The 17,965-nt window shown below is 62.7% G+C and overlaps 1 protein-coding gene across 1 annotated transcript; it reads left to right on the top strand.

Moving 5' to 3' along the window:
- The first annotated feature begins 1,801 nt into the window (after positions 1–1,801).
- Positions 1,802–14,387, top strand: CACTIN (cactin, spliceosome C complex subunit). Its single transcript, XM_032883553.1, has 10 exons — positions 1,802–1,999; positions 4,413–4,893; positions 7,230–7,325; positions 7,759–7,904; positions 8,776–8,938; positions 9,021–9,135; positions 12,429–12,621; positions 13,208–13,330; positions 13,449–13,732; positions 13,842–14,387. The coding sequence occupies exons 1-10, from the start codon at positions 1,833–1,835 to the stop codon at positions 14,330–14,332; spliced, it is 2,259 nt and encodes a 752-aa protein (XP_032739444.1). The 5' UTR covers positions 1,802–1,832; the 3' UTR covers positions 14,333–14,387.
- Positions 14,388–17,965: the final 3,578 nt, after the last annotated feature.

Raw genomic sequence — 17,965 nt, 5'->3', positions numbered from 1 at the left:
CTTAATTCTCTCCGGGGGTTCCATGTGCTCAGCCTCCGTGGTCTGGTGTGTGACAATCTGGAGCGCGGCCTCATCGGGCACAGAATGCCGTCTCAAACCCAGAGCTTTGGGCACCTCTGTAACCGTGCACCCCGCTGGCCCCAGTAACATGCAGCCTTGGGCCCCCTCCCCCTCCCCGCCGCCCCTCCTCCTTTTTACGTTGAAGAGTTCTCTCTAATAAAATCGGGTAATAAGCATCAACCTTCTTTCTCTTTGCCTCTGTGCGTTCCGGGGGTCTGCTTTGGAATTTAAGGACTGAACGAGGGCAGAAAGAAACCTTGGTCAGATTTAAAATAACAGTGGGACCCATTGCCTTGATAGCTGTGGCCACCTCCAGGTTCCAGTTGAGTTCAGAAAACGTTGAATAATTTCTGACATCAGTGCAGCCCGGCTCGAAAGAACACTGCCCAGACTTTGTATTGGTTTTGCCAGAGTTGCTCAAAGTGAGTCAAGCGTGGACCCCTCTTAAGGGGAAAACACTTCTCCAGGATTTCCCACTGGAGAAACGCTGCTTTGACAGTGAGGTCCCATCCCGAAGCTGGCCCCTGGAAACCCGGTTTTGTCGTGATGCGGAACAGCACAGCCCCTTTACGGGCTGGCCGTGCAGAGATGATCTGGAATGTGCTTACCATCCCACACTCACCTGCCCGTACTGTCATCCATACGTCTGGGTCTTGAAAAACACAGGGCCAATCCCCACCTGTCGGTTTATCCACATCCCGTGACAAGCTGGCTTGTTATGAAGGGCTGCGGAGAAGGTCCTCGGAAATCTGTCCGTGCCACCGGGGCCACCGCACCAAGCAGCGGGCGCACCTAGCCTTCAGGGTGAGGTCGTGAAGTTGTGTGCTCAAACACTTGAAGAGCTTGAACTGGAACATGAAGTACCATCCTCTGGGGTGGGCTGGGGGAGCTTTGAACAGCGACCCTGGGATCTTCCAGCTCTACCCGCTGTGGTCCTTCCTGGCCACCAGCCCAGCAGGGACTCCACATAACCACCAGCACCCCCCTCCCTGCTTAAAAACCCTCCTGTGACTCCCCAGCACCCACAGAACAGAGCTGAATCACGCAGTTCAGATCCCAGTTCCATGTTGCCTCAGTGGAGCTGTGGGAGGAGGGGACTGTTTATTAAAGTGACTTTCCATCTCTGGGTCTCAGTTTCCCCATCTTTGCGGGCGATGCAGCATGGTGGTGACTCTGAAAGGCTGTCCAGCCTCAAGGCTATTCAGTCTCCCACCGGGCTTCCGTCCGCCGCCTTTTTGAGCAGCCTGGACTTGAACCCACGATCTCAAAGGTTCACCCCGTCTGCACCGGCCCAGAGACCTCGGCCGAGCGGCTCGCCTCTCTTTGGCCCCGCCCCGAGGCCCCGCCTCCTCCTGATCCCGCCTTGTGGGCCCCGCCCACGCCGGCTCCACTTCCCCTGGAACCCTGTTCTTCTGGGTCACGCCTCCCCAGGTTCCGCCCCACTTGCTGTTCCTGGATCTCTCTTGCTCCGCCCACAGCCCTTAGGGGTCCTCGGCGCGAGGACCGACATGGGGCTGCCCCTAGTACTGCCTAAAGGCCGAGTCCCCAACTCTGGAGACGAGAGCCAGGCCGGAGTCCGTCACACGGGCCACGTTTGAGGGCAGTGGAGAGGTTGCGGGGCGTCGGAGCCCCTGCGGGATGGGGCAGCGAGACGGGTTTCCTTCTCCCGGCTCAGGCGCGGATGGGGCAGCCCGGAGCGCGCCGCAGGCGAGGAAGGCCCCCGGCGCGGGCCCCGGATATTTGTGTCAGCGCTGCCGCCACGGTCTCAGCTGATGGGTCGAGATACACGCTCGCGCTCGCGGTCGGCTGGTCGTAGGGGCCGCAGGCAACGGAGCGGGAGTCGGAGCCGAAGTCGGAGCGGGAGCCATGGGCGGCGAAACCGCCGGCGCCGGGACGACGAAGTACGGCGCAGGCGGAGGAGGCAGAGCCGGGAGCGCAGGTAGGGTGGCTGCGTGAACCGCGCTGGGGATCCGGCTCCCGCCCTCGGGGAGCCAGAGATCCTCGAATTAGTCAGAGGAGGCTTCCTGGAGAGGGGGACGTCGGCTCAGAGTCGCCGTTAGGTAGCGAGGAGAGCGAGAGGCGCTCCAGGCAGGGCACCTGGTGGTTGAGGGACAGTAGAGGAGCGTAGTGAGCAAGGCGGGGCGTAGGGGAAGTTGGAGAGGAGGTCGGGGCGGTGAGAAGAGAGCGGATCGTGCAGTTCTGTGTACCGTGGGGCAGGATTTGGCCGCTCTCCGGAGGGAAGTAGGAAGCCATGGGAGGATATTGAGTGATGTAGTCTGGCGTACCTGTGGAACTTCTTCCGGTTTTCGCCTGGGGAAGGGACTGAGGAGGTTGGCAGGAGTGACAACAGGCAGGAGGAGGATGGTACGGTTGTCTAGGCAACAGATGGTGGTGGCGTTCAGAGCAGAGAGGCAGTGGGAGGCACAGTGGGGAAAGGGCAGATTTGAGAGGGATTTTCTTTCTAAGTAGGGGCGACAACACCTGCTATTCGAAGTGGGAGTCAGAGGAAGGCGGTTTTGGTGACAGGTGGCTGGCCTGGGTTGACTCCTAGGACCTGGGTCTCAGCTTCGCCACGGCCCACGGTTGTGTCGTTTCAGACACCTGTCCAGGCTTGGCTTGAGTATGCTCCAGCACGGAGGGAGCAGACGGTGCCGGGGACTGCCTCCCAGACCTAGGTCCTTGTGCCGACTCAGCCCCTAACTGGCGGTGACCCTCTGGCCAGTCCCTGACCCCCTGTGGTCCAAGTTTGCTCCTCTGTGTACTCATGATCTCCCTGGGGCTTCTCCTGGCACACTGTCTCCCACCCTGTCAGCCTGTTCACACCGTGGCCACAGTGGCTGTAGTTGATTGCCCTCTGAGTTTGAGAAAGGGGTCATTGCAACCCAGGACTTCCAAGAAGTTACAAGAAGCAAAACGGAAATAACACAGACGTGGTTTAAACCACGGTTTGGCAGCCTGCAGCCTGCAGCCTGTGAGCCGAGAATGGTTTTAACGTGTTTTTTTTTAAAAGATTTCGTTCATGTATGAGGGCATGCGGGTGCGCATGCATGAGCAAGGGGGAAGGGCAAAGGGAGAAGCAGGCTCCCTGATGAGCAGGGACACCCCCCCCAATGCGGGGCTCTATCCCAGGACCCTGAGATCATGACTAAGCTGAAGGCAAACGCTTAACCAGCTGAGCCACCCAGGTGCCCCTGGTTTTTACATTTTTAGTTGGTGAGGGGAAAAGTCGGAAGAGGAATGGTATTTCCTGACATGTCAAAATTTTATGAGATTCTTGAATACGTCCCAAGTTTTGGTGTGCGGAAGTGAAAGCTTATTGGGGTCCGGCCATACCGGGTTTTTCCCACCTGTCCAGAGCTGCTTTTGCTCTGCAGCGGCGGAGTGGCAGGCTCACGTCCTCGGCCGTCTGGCTCTGTACAGGGCAAGTTGGCTGGCTCTGCGGTGAGCCCCTGGCGTTGCTGTTTTCTGCGTGGGTTCAGGTACAGCAGCAGTCTTGTGGTCATCCACGCATTTTTTGTATCTGCTGTTTCCTGATGTTTGAGTTAATATAATCAGCCATCCTGGACGTGTAATTTGAGTTGGCAGTGTTAGTGAAAGTTGGGTCAAATGTATAGTCTGCATAGAGACTCCAAAATAATTGGTTTCCATGGTGTAGGTTTTTTGACGTGAGCTCAACAGGTGGAACACTTAACGAAATACAGAGACTTGTTCCTCTACACATTCGAAGGGCCCTGACCGTTACAGAATCCGTCCTTGTGTCTCGTGCATTCCATTGCCAGCTCACAGTGGTTTTGGCTGGCGTTTCAGTCCTGCCCGTCCTACTCCAGTTCACTCTTGCCCATCCTGTGGGACCTTGCCCTATAAGTTCCCTCTTGTCACCTTGAACAGATCAGGTCCTCTGGTTTCTACATTTATAGCTCCGGCACCACCAGGCCCCAGCCTACCTCCCTGCCTTCACTCCCTCCCTCACTCCCCCTCATTCACACTTTCCACCTGGGCCTCCTGCTGCTTCTTGAACGTGCCACGTAAATTCCTGCCCCAGGGCCTTTGCTCTTGTTATGCCCTCTTCATGGAGCACTCTCTCCCTGTAGCGTCCTCCCCATTTCCTCCTGAGTTGCCTCCTCAGATCTCCATCTCCTAATGCTAAGTCACTCTTCTTTGCACTATGTTGTGTCATGCTGTGTGTTTATTTGTTGATGTGAGCCTCTCAAAGGCAGGTACCATGAGTATCACTGCTCGTGACTGCCGTGTCCCCAGAACCTACAACCACCCCTGGTACAGCAGATGCTATGGAAACATCTGTCACACGAAAGACTGGCAAGCAGTAAGCAGACCTGTGATTCCCTCCACAGGTCAGATTCGGAGGAAGAAAGGTGGCAGCGGCGAAGGAGGCAGAGCCCGAGCCCACTGCCTCCGCGCTGGCGCTCACAGGACCGGTCCTCTCAGTCCAATTCAGATGACGAGCGGCAGGAGCAGCAGCGGGGCCGATGGGCCCGCCGGCGGCGGACGCGCTCTTGGTCCCCCGGCTCCTCAGCATCCAGCTCGGCCTCCCCAGCCCGCTCCCAGAGCCCTCGGGAGGTGGCGGCGACCCTGAGCCAACAGCAGAGCTTGCAGGAGCGGCTGCGGCTGCGGGAGGAGCGGAAGCAGCAGGAGGAGCTGATGAAGGCCTTCGAGACCCCCGAGGAGAAGCGGGCCCGGCGGCTGGCCAAGAAGGAGGCCAAGGAGCGGAAGAAGCGAGAGAAGATGGGCTGGGGGGAGGAGTACATGGGCTACACCAACACCGACAACCCCTTCGGCGACAACAACCTCCTGGGCACCTTCATCTGGAACAAGGTGAGCCTGTCGTGGTACGATCTCCTGCCTCTTGTGGTTTTGCCGCGTGCGCCTGTCGTGACGTCTGTTTCAGGACATGGGAGTTGGCGCTCGCAGCATGCTTTCTCGGGCGCTGCTTGGCCGCTAAGAGTTTAAAGATTTCATTCATGTATGAATCATCTACGAGTGCGCGCCCTGCCGGCCGCGGGCTTTTCCTGCGGAAACCTTCCTGTCGGCCGAAATCGCAGGTGCTGCGCCCAGAATACGGGCTCAGCTCACCGTGGCATCCCAGTGAACAGGTGCTCGTTCACCTCGATGCTGACGTCTCGCTCCCGGGTCACTCACCACTAGCTGCAGCCTTGCTCCCAGGACTGAGAGCTGCTGGTGGCTGCTGGGGACTCTTGGCTTCTGGCTGCTTCACCCCAGCCTGTGTTGTCATTGTCACATGGCCATCTTGCCTGTGTGTCCCCCTTTCTTTCTTGTAAGGTCACTGGCCATTGGTTTAGAGCCCAGCCTCACCCTCCTGTGACCTTGTCTTAACTCATTCCATCTGCAGAGACCCCGTTTCCACCTAAAATCCCCTTCCCGGGTTCCGAGGTTGGGACAGCAACTCACCTTTCCAGAGAACACGGTGTAACTATAACACATCCCCTGTTCGCTATGGGGAGGCGGGTGGCCTGGGGTGGCAAGAGCAGCCGGGCACGGTTGGATGCCGTGGCGTTTTCCACTCACCACGTGCCCTCGGGCCTTTGTCTAGAACACGCTGAGCCCGTGCCACCTTCCCGTGGTCCCACAGGTCCCCTCCTCGCACCTCATTGGCTCGCCTGTCCTGTGCACTTGCTGGTGCTGGGGGCCGTGTGGGCTGGCCCTGCGTCAGGGAGCTGGAGAGATGGAGCCCCCTGTGGAGCCCACAGCCTCCTGGGGGGAGAGACTGTAAATAAGCAGACGAGCCAAGTGTGTGGAGGAGGGAAGGCGGACAGGTCGGGCTGCCGAGGCTGTGGCTTGAACTAGGCAGGCCCAGGAAGGTCTTGCTGCGGAGCCAACATCTGAACAGTCTGATTCCTAATGTGTGATTCCTGCCAGACTGAGCCCCATGGGGCGGTCTCTGTCCCCAGTGCTGGCGCGTGGTCGGCCCTCGGTGAGTGTCGAATGAGCGGGTTTGGGGTGGTTTGTACACACGTGCTTGGGCATTTCCCCACCAAGTCTTTCTTGGAGCCCACACTGGCTTTGGGAATTCACCAGGGAGCGTGTCATCAGCCCCTCCAGTGATAAGCATGTGGGGGCTCGGCCCCCGCTCAGCCCTGAGGCCTCTAAACAGGCCCATGGTTTGGGCAGCATCACACGTGTGTCCCCTCTTCCTGGGGCCGCCGGCCGGCAGTGTGGGCAGTCCCCAGGAGGAACAGTGATGCGCGCTCCATGCCGGCCGCCATGCCGCGTGCTCTGCGCACCTCGACTCTCCCTCACGGGGCCTCATCTGTGTCAGGCCACCGAGTTGCTGGCCCGTGGTCTCCCCGCTCACGGGTGGCAGAGCGTGACCAGAACCAAGGCTGCCTGCTCCTCGCCCGTGCCCTAGTTGTTTCTCTGTGCGGCTGTAGGTGACAAGTATGGTCACCGTTAACGCGGCAGCCTGGGCTGAGGCTGGGGAGACCAAGGAGCGGCCCAGACGTCCAGGGGCGGCTCGGCCCTGAGCCGGGGAGGATCGTGTCCCACCAGAGGCACGTTTTCCTGGGCCCCGGGGCGTCCTCGCACAGCCCGTGGGGCCTGGGTGGGGCGGGGGAGCACTCATCTGTGTGTGCGGGCTTAGCACTGTGGGGGCTGTCCAAGGGCCTGAGGGGTCTCCAGCCCCGTGCCCTGAGCACCCTCCACTGGACGAGGACACACACGGGGAGGAGCCATCTGCGGTGGTGCGCGGTGCCCCGGGGCCCTGTGAGCCCCAGAGCTGCCCTGGGCAAGTGTGCCTTGAGTCCGTCTCCTTCCTTCGCAGCCCTGCCTCCGCCCACACGCGGTACACGTCTGAGCTGCTGGGGGCTTCCACCCCCCCGCCCCACCCCAAGCTGGCCCAGCAGGGCTTCTGTGTGAACCAGGGCGAGCAGCCCCCGGAAGCCCCCTGGGGCGGGCAGCTGCTTCCCCTCTGCAGGGTGGCGCGATCCGGAGTGCTGCGATCTCTCGTGTCCCGCCTGGGGGCGCTAAGGGGGCGGGTGTTCAGCGGCGGGCCCCGAGGCCGGCCGTGGGCGGCTCACTTCTCTCCTGCCGTCGAGACACGGCGCGGCCTGCCGGGTCTCGATGAGACTCTTGCAGGGGCGCCCGGGAGGCGGGGAGGCGTCTGCGCTCAGCGGGCCTGTGCTCGGCGCTTGCAGGCCCTGGAGAAGAAGGGGATCGGCCACCTGGAGGAGAAGGAGCTGAAGGAGCGGAATAAGAGAGTCCGAGCGGACAACCGCCTGGAGCTGCAGAAGGTGCGGCCGCCCCGGGCCGTCCGCGCCCCGGAGCCCTTCCCCGGGGGGCCTGAGCTGGGGGGCCCGACTGGCTTTCACAGAAAACCCAGGGAACTGGCTGGCTTCAGGCACAGCTGGATCCAGGGCTTTGGGCAGTGCCTCCAGCAAGCTGTCTCCCTGCACCTCTCCGTCCTGCTGACCCCTGGGCTCTCCTCTCAGACACTCCCTTCACGGGCACCAGACTGACCCTGGCTGCCGCAGGCAGCTGTGTCTCCGCAGAAGGACTCTTCCTCTGCCTCAAGGTCTGTGTGAAGCTTCTGGCTTCCCTGACCAATCCAAGCCCGGGGCCGGCGGGCTGGGGCCACGCCTGGGTCATCTCCCGCAGGACCCACGAGACCCCCTTCTGGCAGTTCTGGCCTGTCTCTACCCCCCCACCCCTCCCTGGCGCCCCCAGGTGAAGCAGCTGCGGCTGGAGCGGGAGCGCGAGAAGGCCATGAGGGAGCAGGAGCTGGAGATGCTGCAGCGGGAGAAGGAGGCGGAGCACTTCAAGACGTGGGAGGAGCAGGAGGACAACTTCCACCTGCAGCAGGCCAAGCTGCGGTATGCGCCTGCAGACACGCCGCTGCCTCCGCCACCCGCCACCCTCGTGGGCCCAAATACTGGGGGCCCGGTGTGCCCCAGGGCCTTTGTACATGCTCTTTCCCATGCCTGGAGTCTTCTGCTCTGGCTGGTCCTCCTTTCCCTTCAGGTCTCCCCCGAACACCTCCTTAGAGAGTCCCTCCCTCGAGCCCGTCTCCCCTGTCGAGTCACGTGCCAAGGAGACATCTGAGCAGTCTCTGCTGTGCGTAGTGCTGCTGCAGTAGCGAGCAGGTGCTGGACCCCGAGCTGGCGTCGTCCTCCCTCTCCGCCCCCAGCCCCCCCAAGAGTCTGCTCATCAGGCCCGGTCACACACAGGCACTCGGGAGCACCTGAGGCCACACAGCGGGTGTCTGAGCCCCAGGCCTGGCACGTGTGCCTGGGGAACCCGTTCTGCCCCCTCTCTGTCCTGCCGCCTTCTGGCCGCACCGGCCCCCAGGGCTCGGACCTGCCTGGTTCCAGGCACCCTCGGGTTGGACCAGCCTCAGCCTCCGACACGCATCTCCATGGTGTAGCACTGAGGCTTCCATCGCCTGCCCCGGCTGCCCGTCCACTGGGAGGGGGTGTCCTCCCCGCCCCTCTGTGTCCCCCAGCCCTGCTCCACTCCCACCGGCTGCTCTTCATAAGCTGCGCTTGCTTGGTCCAGGCCTGGATCTGTCACCTGTCTTGCTCCTGTGCCTGGTACCCCCTCTTCCAGGAAGACTTCTTTGACCACCACGGCCGCAGGCCTGGCCCCTCCCCTGGCTCCCACGCAGGCCCCTCCTCCAGGGAAGGGTCTTCAGGAGGGACCAACATGCACCCTGGGCTCTGATGCCACTTCCCTGCTCCCTGGCAGCTCCAAGATCCGCATCCGGGACGGGCGGGCTAAGCCCATAGACCTGCTGGCCAAGTACATCAGCGCCGAGGACGATGACCTGGCTGTGGAGATGCACGAGCCGTACACCTTCCTCAACGGCCTCACCGTAGCAGACATGGAGGACCTGCTGGAGGACATCCAGGTACAGGCCGGCCCCGCCGCTTGCGCCCGGGCTCCTGGAGCAGCCCTTGGCCGCGCTCAGCCCCCTGCACGTCCCTCCCCAGGTGTACATGGAGCTGGAGCAGGGCAAGAACGCGGACTTCTGGCGGGACATGACCACCATCACTGAAGACGAGATCGCCAAGCTCCGCAAGCTGGAGGCCTCGGGCAAGGGCCCCGGTAACCCAGGGCTGGGGCAGGGGAGCCAGAAAGTGCCCGGCGTGCCCTTGGGCGCATGGGGCTGGGTCTGTGGGGAGCTGCCTTGGTCCGGAGCTGCCTTGGTCCAGTGCTGCCTGCCTGTCTTGGTTTCCCCATGTGGGGTGTCCCTCGCTCTCTGGAGGCCTCTCCGGGAGCCACCAGGGGGCAGCAGCAGGTGCTCCGGACCCTGAACGGGTGGGGGCTCAGAGCCCAGCGTGGACCCACCGGCTTCCTTTAACTGCTCCTCAGCCGCCTGCTTTCCTGGGAGTGGCGCCCGCGGGGGCTTGTTTGTTTGTGTTTCAAGTTTCTGCTGGAGGCTGGGTGTATTTGAGCGACAGTGGGGCTCAGCTCTGCCCATCTGGGAAGTCCCTGGAGCTCCAGAGGTTCCATCTGATGCTCTCCGTCATTCACTTTCTTTCCCCGGAGGTGGCCTTACACATGAGCTCTAGGGAGTGAGCCCTGGATCTGGGTTTCTCGTACTTTCTCAGGCAGACACTGGGCCCTCACCTGTTCTGCGTCATGAGCACCCTCAGTCGTGACAGCCACAGGTGTCCCCAGACATCCCCTGGTGTCCCCTGGGGACAGACTCGCCCTGGGTGAGAACCACTGTTCCCGAGGCTTACAACGACTGCATTCCTGCCCCTTGAGGCTACCGCTTCAACAGCGCCCGGTTCCCGGGGCCTCATGGGCTGTCCTAGGCTCCGCCGTCTCTCAGGCGTGGTGGTGGCCGAGGACACGTGCTGTCCCCTCCCCCAGGCCTGTTTTGCTCAGAGGGGGTGGGGGGCTGGTTTCCTCTTAGGAAAGGGAGGAATGTCTTCCATCATCTCTATAAGTGGTGATTTGTTTCCTGCGTCCTTGTCGTCTCGGCAGGACACGTCCTGTAGTGACTTCAGAAAAAAGAAAAGGAAATTCTTTGCTCTCAGAGATGTATGAGGAGGTATTTCCTTTGGTGGCAGTGTCCTGAGTCTAGAACTCTGCTCCCACGGGCACCGACCAGGGCAGGTGTGGCCCTGAGTGCGAATCCAGCCCACCAGGCAGCTCGGCGACCTCCTGGGAGCCCATTTGTCCCTTTTGTCCCCTGGGGATGACAAGACACCTTCAGGAGTGTCAGGTGGGAAGCAGCAAGGAAGTGGTTGTCGTGCCCAGGCCATGCCGGCCCGTGTGCCTGAGGGTGTTGCACTTGTGGCCGCTCGTTGCCACCGCGGACCCCAGGCCTTCCCAGCCCTCCAGCTCCCCTGACTAGGTGGCCCCACTCATTGGAGCCTCTCCTCGGGCCCCTTTCTCCTTGTCCCTGTGCCCTCTGTGTCCCTCACCCCCGCCTCCCGCGGCTTCCCTTCACTCTGTTGTGCTGGAGCTGCTCCTTCTACGACCCCACATCTTCCTTTCTTGTGCTCTGTGCCCTCATCTTGGTGGGACGCATCCTCCAGGAGTTTCTGGCGGAAAGTTCTCAGACGTCATGCGCATCAGGAGATGTGTTTCGCCTCCCCCGTGGCTGCGGGCAGTAGGGCCTTCTCCTTCAGAACACCTGACCCCACCCCATCCCCAGCTGGGGAAGAGTGAGGGCCGCCTCTTGTGTGTCCCCCTTTGCACAGCTCCCCTTTCCAGAGTCCCAGAGTCTCTGGCCGGCCGCTGCTGCGCTGGGCTCCCTTGCTGGTCGCCCCCTTGCGCGGCCTCTTCTCTTCTCCCAGGGATGGCCGAGGCCCCGCTGTCTGCTTTCCCTCCTTGCCTGCTACAGCAGGGGTCCCAGTGGGCTCTGGCTGTCCTCAGAGACGAGCTTGCTTTTCCGCGTCTCCCTTCAGCATGATTTCCAAGAGGCCTCTGCTCCTCTGTTCTGGAGACCCGCCAAACACCGTGCGTCATCTTTACAAATCAAGTTGGACTTTTTTTTCTTTCTCTTGTCAGTAATTGGGAAGTTCCAACTGTGTGATAAGAGTGGGCATCTGTGGCGGGCCCCCCACTACCTTTCGCTGTGGGTGCTTCCCATGGTGCTGCCCTCTGTCTTGAGCACTGTCCCAGAGAGTCTCCAGTCAGCGCGCTGGAGCCACCGTCAGGAACCAGCCGGGCCTTGTGCATTTGGGACCTGGGACCTGACTTTCTTCAAGCCATGTGGCAGAGTGGGGCTCCTGCGGGGGCCGCGCCGCCGGCTGCTGGCTGGGTGGGTCGTGAGTTCCATGTGTGCGAACGCGGGATGCGGCCCCGCGGGCAGGTGGGAGTTGTTGCTGGATTCAGTCCTAGTCCCGTAATGTTTCTGTGCCTGTCACAGACTCAGCCAGAGTCTGGGACCTTCTGGGGACCTGCAGCTGTCTGGCAGATGGGTTGGGTCTCTAGATGCTGATTCCAGGACCCCACGCTGGTTGGCTAGAGGGACTTGGGTCCTCTGTGACTGTGTCTGACCAGCTGCGACCCTGGTCCAGTGGGAGGGCTGCCGAAGCCGGTTGTTGAGCAGGGGTCGTGTGCTGCTCGTGCACGCCTGCATCCGTCAGCAGCTGCACATCAGCTGCAGGCCCAGCTTGGTGCCAGGGAGGCAGCGTTCCGAGGTCCCCACCCAGGGGAAGCCACAAATCAGGCTTCCAGGGCAAGGGGAGCAGTCTGGGAGGCAAAATGGACCAGGAGGATTGTGTTGCTGGTGGGAAGCGACACATGTGCAAAGGCCCTGTGGCAGGGCTTGGTGTCTGCTGACCAGTAAGGAAGCTGGTGTGTCAGAGCAGGTAGAGTCAGGCTATGCCCATCCCCACCCTCAGGGACCTCTCCATCCAAGGGCACAGGACCTGTCCCTGGGCTCCCAGCTCGTGATCGATGCAGGACAGGGGGACACGCTTGCCTTGGGGCAGTGTTAGGACTTTGCAGAGCCCAGGAAATGACCAGCTCTCCTTACTGAGGAAAGAGCCAAGCCCAGAAACGGTGACCCACTTCCCAAAGGTCACCAGCCGAGGCTGACAGAGCAGGGTCTGAGTTCCCGGGGTCCGGCTGTCAGGTTCTTCCTCTTTGCTGTTGCAGTGTGGGTGGGGGTGGCAGGAGGCGCTCTGACTTGGCCCGAGGGCCGGACCAGGGAGAGGCTGGAAACACCTGCCTGGCTCTCCCGATCCGTGGAGTCAGAACCATCCCGGGTAAGGTCCATGGCCAGGAGTCCCTGACATGTGTTAGAAAGATCCAGCCAGAGGCGGGGGTGGCTGGGAGGCCGGGAGGAGGCAGGACCCCGGGACCAAAGGAAGAGCAGTGTGGGCAAAGGGAAGGGTCCAGCCCCTGCCCCGTGCTGAGCAGCCCATCCCCCACAGGGGAGCGGCGAGAGGGGGTCAACGCCTCGGTCAGCTCCGACGTGCAGTCGGTCTTCAAGGGCAAGACGTACGGCCAGCTGCGGGTCATCTTCCAGGGCATCGAGGGCAAAATCCGGGCCGGGGGCCCCAACCTGGACATGGGCTACTGGGAGAGCCTCCTGCAGCAGCTCCGCGCCCACATGGCACGGGCCAGGTCAGCACCGCCCGGCCCTGCAGGGATCGGGGTCCCGGGTGGGGCTCAGGGGTCCCGGCCTCCAGCAGCATCTGCCCCTGTCTCCCGGGGTCTGCAGACGCCACGGCAGGCCCTGAGGCCACCCGCCTCCTGCCCACCCCACACCCTCTGTGTACAAATTCTCTGCGTGTTTGGCCGCACTGTGTAAACACAGCGCCTGTCTGCTGCAAACCAGGCAGAGCCGGCTCTGCGTTCATTCCCCTCTGCCGGCCTCCCGGTCCTGTTCAGCCCGGCTTGGTGGCTCCCAGGGCACACAAGTCCCCGCTGTGGGGCCCCGCCCTTCCCAGCCCTGGAGGGCCACTCCCGGCAGGGTCTGTGACCAGAGTCCCGTTTTCTCGTTGCTGAAGCGCAGCCCCCAGCGGCCCCCCCTCCGCCGGCCATAGACCTCTGCGGCCCCCAGCACCCTCTGTCCTCCGCAGCCTGGAACCTGAGGACACGGCCTGGGCAGGCGCCGCTTTTCGCTCTCCCCGGCTCCCAGGACCCTTGCCGTGAAAGGGGGTCTGGACGAGGGCTGGGGCGGCGGGGTGACTGCCTGGCGGTGTTGCAGGCTCCGGGAGCGGCACCAGGACGTGCTGCGACAGAAGCTGTACAAGCTGAAGCAGGAGCAGGGCGTGGAGAGCGAGCCCCTGTTCCCCATCCTCAAGCAGGAGCCCCCGTCACCCGGCCACAGGTATGTGGCCTCCTGTCCCCCACGCCCCCTTCTCAGCCAAGGACCTCGTCGGGGCCCCAGGCCGCCCGGTCCCCAACCCGCTGCCGTCTGGCCCAGCCCAGCCCTCTCCCTTCCGCAGCCTGGAGCCCGAGGACCCAGCGCCCACCCCGCCCGGGCCCTCGTCAGAGGGCGGCTCCGCGGATCCTGAGGCCGAGGGGGCGGCGCCCGCGGAGGGCGAGGCGGACGGGGAGGCGGTGCTCATGGAGGAGGACCTGATCCAGCAGAGCCTGGATGACTACGACGCCGGCAAGTACAGCCCCCGGCTGCTCACGGCGCATGAGCTGCCACTGGACGCGCACGTGCTGGAGCCCGACGAGGACGCACAGCGGCTGCAGCTGTCCCGCCAGCAGCTCCAGGTCACAGGTGCGGCCGAGGGGACCCACGCTGTCTGCCCCCGGGGGCAGGGGAGGGGGTCGCGCAGGGACAGGGCCCTCCCCCCACCCCAGCCCGGCTCACAGCGCCCCGCCGGCAGGTGACGCCAGCGAGAGCGCCGAGGACATCTTCTTCCGGCGGGCCAAGGAGGGCATGGGCCAGGACGAGGCGCAGTTCAGCGTGGAGATGCCGCTGACGGGCAAGGCCTACCTGTGGGCCGACAAGTACCGGCCGCGCAAGCCGCGCTTCTTCAACCGCGTGCACACGGGCTTCGAGTGGAACAAGTACAACCAGACGCACTACGACTTCGACAACCCGCCGCCCAAGATCGTGCAGGGCTACAAGTTCAACATCTTCTACCCCGACCTCATCGACAAGCGCTCCACGCCCGAGTACTTCCTGGAGGCGTGCGCCGACAACAAGGACTTCGCCACGCTGCGCTTCCACGCCGGGCCGCCCTACGAGGACATCGCCTTCAAGATCGTCAACCGCGAGTGGGAGTACTCGCACCGCCACGGCTTCCGCTGCCAGTTCGCCAACGGCATCTTCCAGCTCTGGTTCCACTTCAAGCGCTACCGCTACCGCCGGTGACCGCGGGGCCCGGACGGGGCCTTCCCCTTGCCCAGAGGTGTGGGGTGGGGGGCGTCCCAGAGAACCTGCCCCAGAGCGCTGAGGGGGCAGGGACCCGTGTCCAGGGCTGACCCCCGCCCCCGGCCCTTGCCCGGGCTGGCCTGGTGCTGCCACGGGTCTGTGTCCCCCACTCACCCCAGGTGGGTGTGCATGACGCCTCTGCCATCACGCCCAGCACCCGCACACCTCTGTGTGAGGCGCTTGCACCCCCACCTGGCCTGGGAGCTCCCCCGTGTCGGGACAGCTGCGTTCCTGGAGGCCGCCACCCGGCCAGCCCGAGACTGCCCTGGTGTCCTGCAAGTGGCCGAGTTCGGCTGCGGGGCTGACAGGTGCGGCCGCCCCACACCCACACGCGGCCCCAGGACCGTGGCTTCTGACACCTGGTTCCAGAGACGGTTTCCGCCCGAAGCGGGGTGACCTCGGTGCCGGCTCCCCTGGGGGCCACACCCACATGCCCTGTTCCGTCTGGAAACATTTTAGGTTGTTTCTCTAAAATGACTTTTTTTAGGTGGGGGGAAATGTCTTATTTTCATCGAATTGGTCTATTCATGAAGTTGCATGTTTTTTTAATAAACACTTTATTTTAGAATATTTCCAGAGTTCCGAAAATGCTGCGCAGACAGTCTGGAGTCCCAGGCCCTGCCGCCACAGGCAGTCACATTGTCCCGTCCTCTGTGGGCACAGGACACACAGCACAGCCAGGGCGAGAAGACCTTTAACCGCAGCGCTTAAAACTCGTCCGTGGCCGTCCCTAGGGAAGCATCCTGCTGTCCGCAGGTGTCCTGGTCTTTGTCTGCCCGCGGCCTCCCGTACCCCTGGGGGTGCCCGGCCGGCTCGAGCGCAGATGCTGGGGGCTGAGGAGCTGCTGTCCCAGGCCAGGGGATGGCGGTCTGCGGTCACGTGGACGGGGAGCTCTGGGCCAGGAAGCAGGGCAGGGACGCTGCTCGGCACCCCACAGTGCCTAGGCCACCCTCCTGACAGGGAACCGTCTGACCCGGTGTCCATGGCCCAGACTGACCATCCCCGGGCCACTGGGTGCCCCCAGCCCTGTGTTAGTCCTATCCCAGGAGCACCTGGCGCAGCCCGGCCTCTCCTTTGTCCTGCCCCGCCTCACGCGCCCACAGCAGCAGCGGGGACGTGGGTCTGGTCGAGGAGCCTCCGAGCTGCGAGCCGGCCCGGCAGCTGGTCCACCCCCAGCAGCCTGGTGCGGGGCAGGGCAGGGCGGCACACGGAGGCACACGGAGCTCGTCCTGCCCCTGCCCCACCCTGACGCACGTCACTCTTTGAGCTCTGACTGCCGGGACAAATCTTCGAATCTTGCGTGTGTCAACGCGGTTGGTACCAGGTGACATCTGGGCTGCTTCACTGTCACTGCACGCAGAGCAGGCCCCCGGGTGCGGGGCTGAGTCTGGGGCACACCCAGGAGGCCCTTCAGCGTAGCCTGGCGCTTGGTCACAGGGTGGGTACGGTGGCGGCTGTGTCCGGGCACCGTCCAGCTCCACGCAACGTTGTCTGTGTCCGTTTGGTGCTTCTGAGGCTCGCAGAGACCCACATCTTCAAACTTTGGCGGTGGTCCGGTTAGAGCCTAGAGCTAGGGGAATCCCACCTCCCAGCTCGCCGCCCGTGTTCCAGCCTCAGTTTCTCCACCTGCTCCCAGGAGAGTCCCAACTCCTCCGTTTCTGCAGTCCTGGCAGGGTGTGGACCCCAAGGGAGGCAGCTGCACCAGGAGGGGAAACAGTGTGGCTCGCCAGGTCCATGTTTAAGCTGGGATACCCAGTCTGAAGGGCGGAGGCTGGGCCCAGACACCCCAGACCAAGGGGTCAGGCTGCAGCAGGGGGAGGCATTGGGTCTCGGGGGCCCCAGAAGTCACGCGGAAGGCTTCCCAGAGATGGGGCGCAGGAGCCGGACTGGGCGAGGCAGCGCGTGGCTGCTGGGCAGAGAACAGGCCCACGGAAAGGGGGCGAGCGGGGTGATAGCAAGCCCAGGGGCTGGACTCTTCCCAAGGCCTTGGGGAGCCAGAGAGGGTGGGTGATCTGGACAGGGCTGTGAGATGGGTGTCAGGGGCCACCCTTGAGGCGGGCTGGAGGCACCCCTTGGCCCGACCCTCCTGACCCAGGGTCCACCTAGTGCCTTAAGCTGCCCCCAACCCCCACCCCATCCTTTTCCTGCTCTGGGCTTCGGAGGCTAAGAATAGATCCTCCCTGCTTGGCCCCCACCGGAAACCAGCCCCGGGGGGCGCATCCTGAGCCTGGCCTCTGTTCTTAACATCTGGTCCTCCCGAGCCTCCCTAGTGGACTGTGAGGGGCGGGGCTGGGAGGGAGGCGGGGAGGTGCCGGAAGCCAGAGCTGTGTGCAAATCTCACCCCACACGTGCCCTTAGATGCCTCATTTCCTCCCTCTGGACCTCAGTTTCCCCTTCTTTTTTTATTTTTTAAGATTCTATGTGGGTTTTTTTAATCCTTTTTTTTTAAGATTTTATTTATTTGACAGACCAGATCACAAGTAGACAGAGACAGGCAGAGAGAGAGGCGGAAGCAGGCTCCCGGCTGAGCAGAGAGCCTCATATGGGGCTCGATCCCAGGACCCTGAGATCATGACCCAAGCCGAAGGCAGAGGCTTTAACCCACTGAGCTACCCAGGCGCCCCAAGAGTCTGTGTTTTTAAGTGCTCTCCACACACCTAACATGGGGCTGGAACTCCCAGCCCAGAGATCAGGAGTCTCGTGCTCTACCAACGGAGCCGGCCGGGCGCCCATCAGTTTCCCACACTGCCTTGCAGAGTTGCGGTGCTGCCCAGACTCAGTGCGGGGCAAGTGCCCCTCTCTGACGCCTGCCATGGCCGGTTCCCAGAAAGGACGCTGTCCCTGTTATCTCGGGCAGAGGAAGTGGGAAGGGAGCCATGTCCCTCAAGTTCCCCCACATCTGGAGCCCAGCTCCACATCCTCTTTCCACCGCATCTGCCTTCCTCGCAATTTCCCGAAGCCTCATGCTCCCTTTCCTCCCCAAAGTTTTAAAACGTAATTTCTGCCACATGTCTCTGATCCCTGGCACTCCTATTCATTCTACAAAGCCCAGTTCTCACCTTCTTCCCCCAGGATGCCTTCCTGGCTCATCTCTGGGCCACCCTAAGCCCTCTCACTTCCTCTGGTCCCGGCCTGGCCACAGGGGGCTGGACTCTGTCCAGCTCTGTCTCTCCAGCAGGAGGGCATCCTCGAGGGCAGATCTGATGCAGAATTGTCCCACCACGTGGACTAAGACACGGAGTTGCTCTTGAAGAGGTTTTGGCGGGAGGGGGTGGTGAGACCGCTTGGGAGAACACGGCTTTACACAGCGGGGCCTTGGAGCCAGGGCTCTGGCAGATGCAGAGGAGCTGGGGAGACCCCACACCAAGGAGGAGAAGTCAGAGTTAACCACTGAATCCTCCGCACCTCAGACACTGGGCCAGGACGGGAGAGTCCGTCCGGAAGGACGCTGGGGATGCTGGCTGTGCGCTGGGGCCCGGAGGCCGGAAGGATGGTGGGGTGGGGAGCCAGAAGAGGGGTGTCGGGACACGCAAGGCAGAGCAGGGGAGAGCAGAAAAGCACGTCCTCACTCGG

This window comes from Lontra canadensis, unplaced genomic scaffold (genome assembly GCF_010015895.1).
Source record: "Lontra canadensis isolate GAN:19392208 unplaced genomic scaffold, GSC_riverotter_1.0 scaffold88, whole genome shotgun sequence".
Taxonomy (NCBI): domain Eukaryota; kingdom Metazoa; phylum Chordata; class Mammalia; order Carnivora; family Mustelidae; genus Lontra; species Lontra canadensis.
The sequence above is the reverse complement of the archived record's forward strand: the minus strand, read 5'-3'. Positions and strand labels throughout refer to the sequence as shown.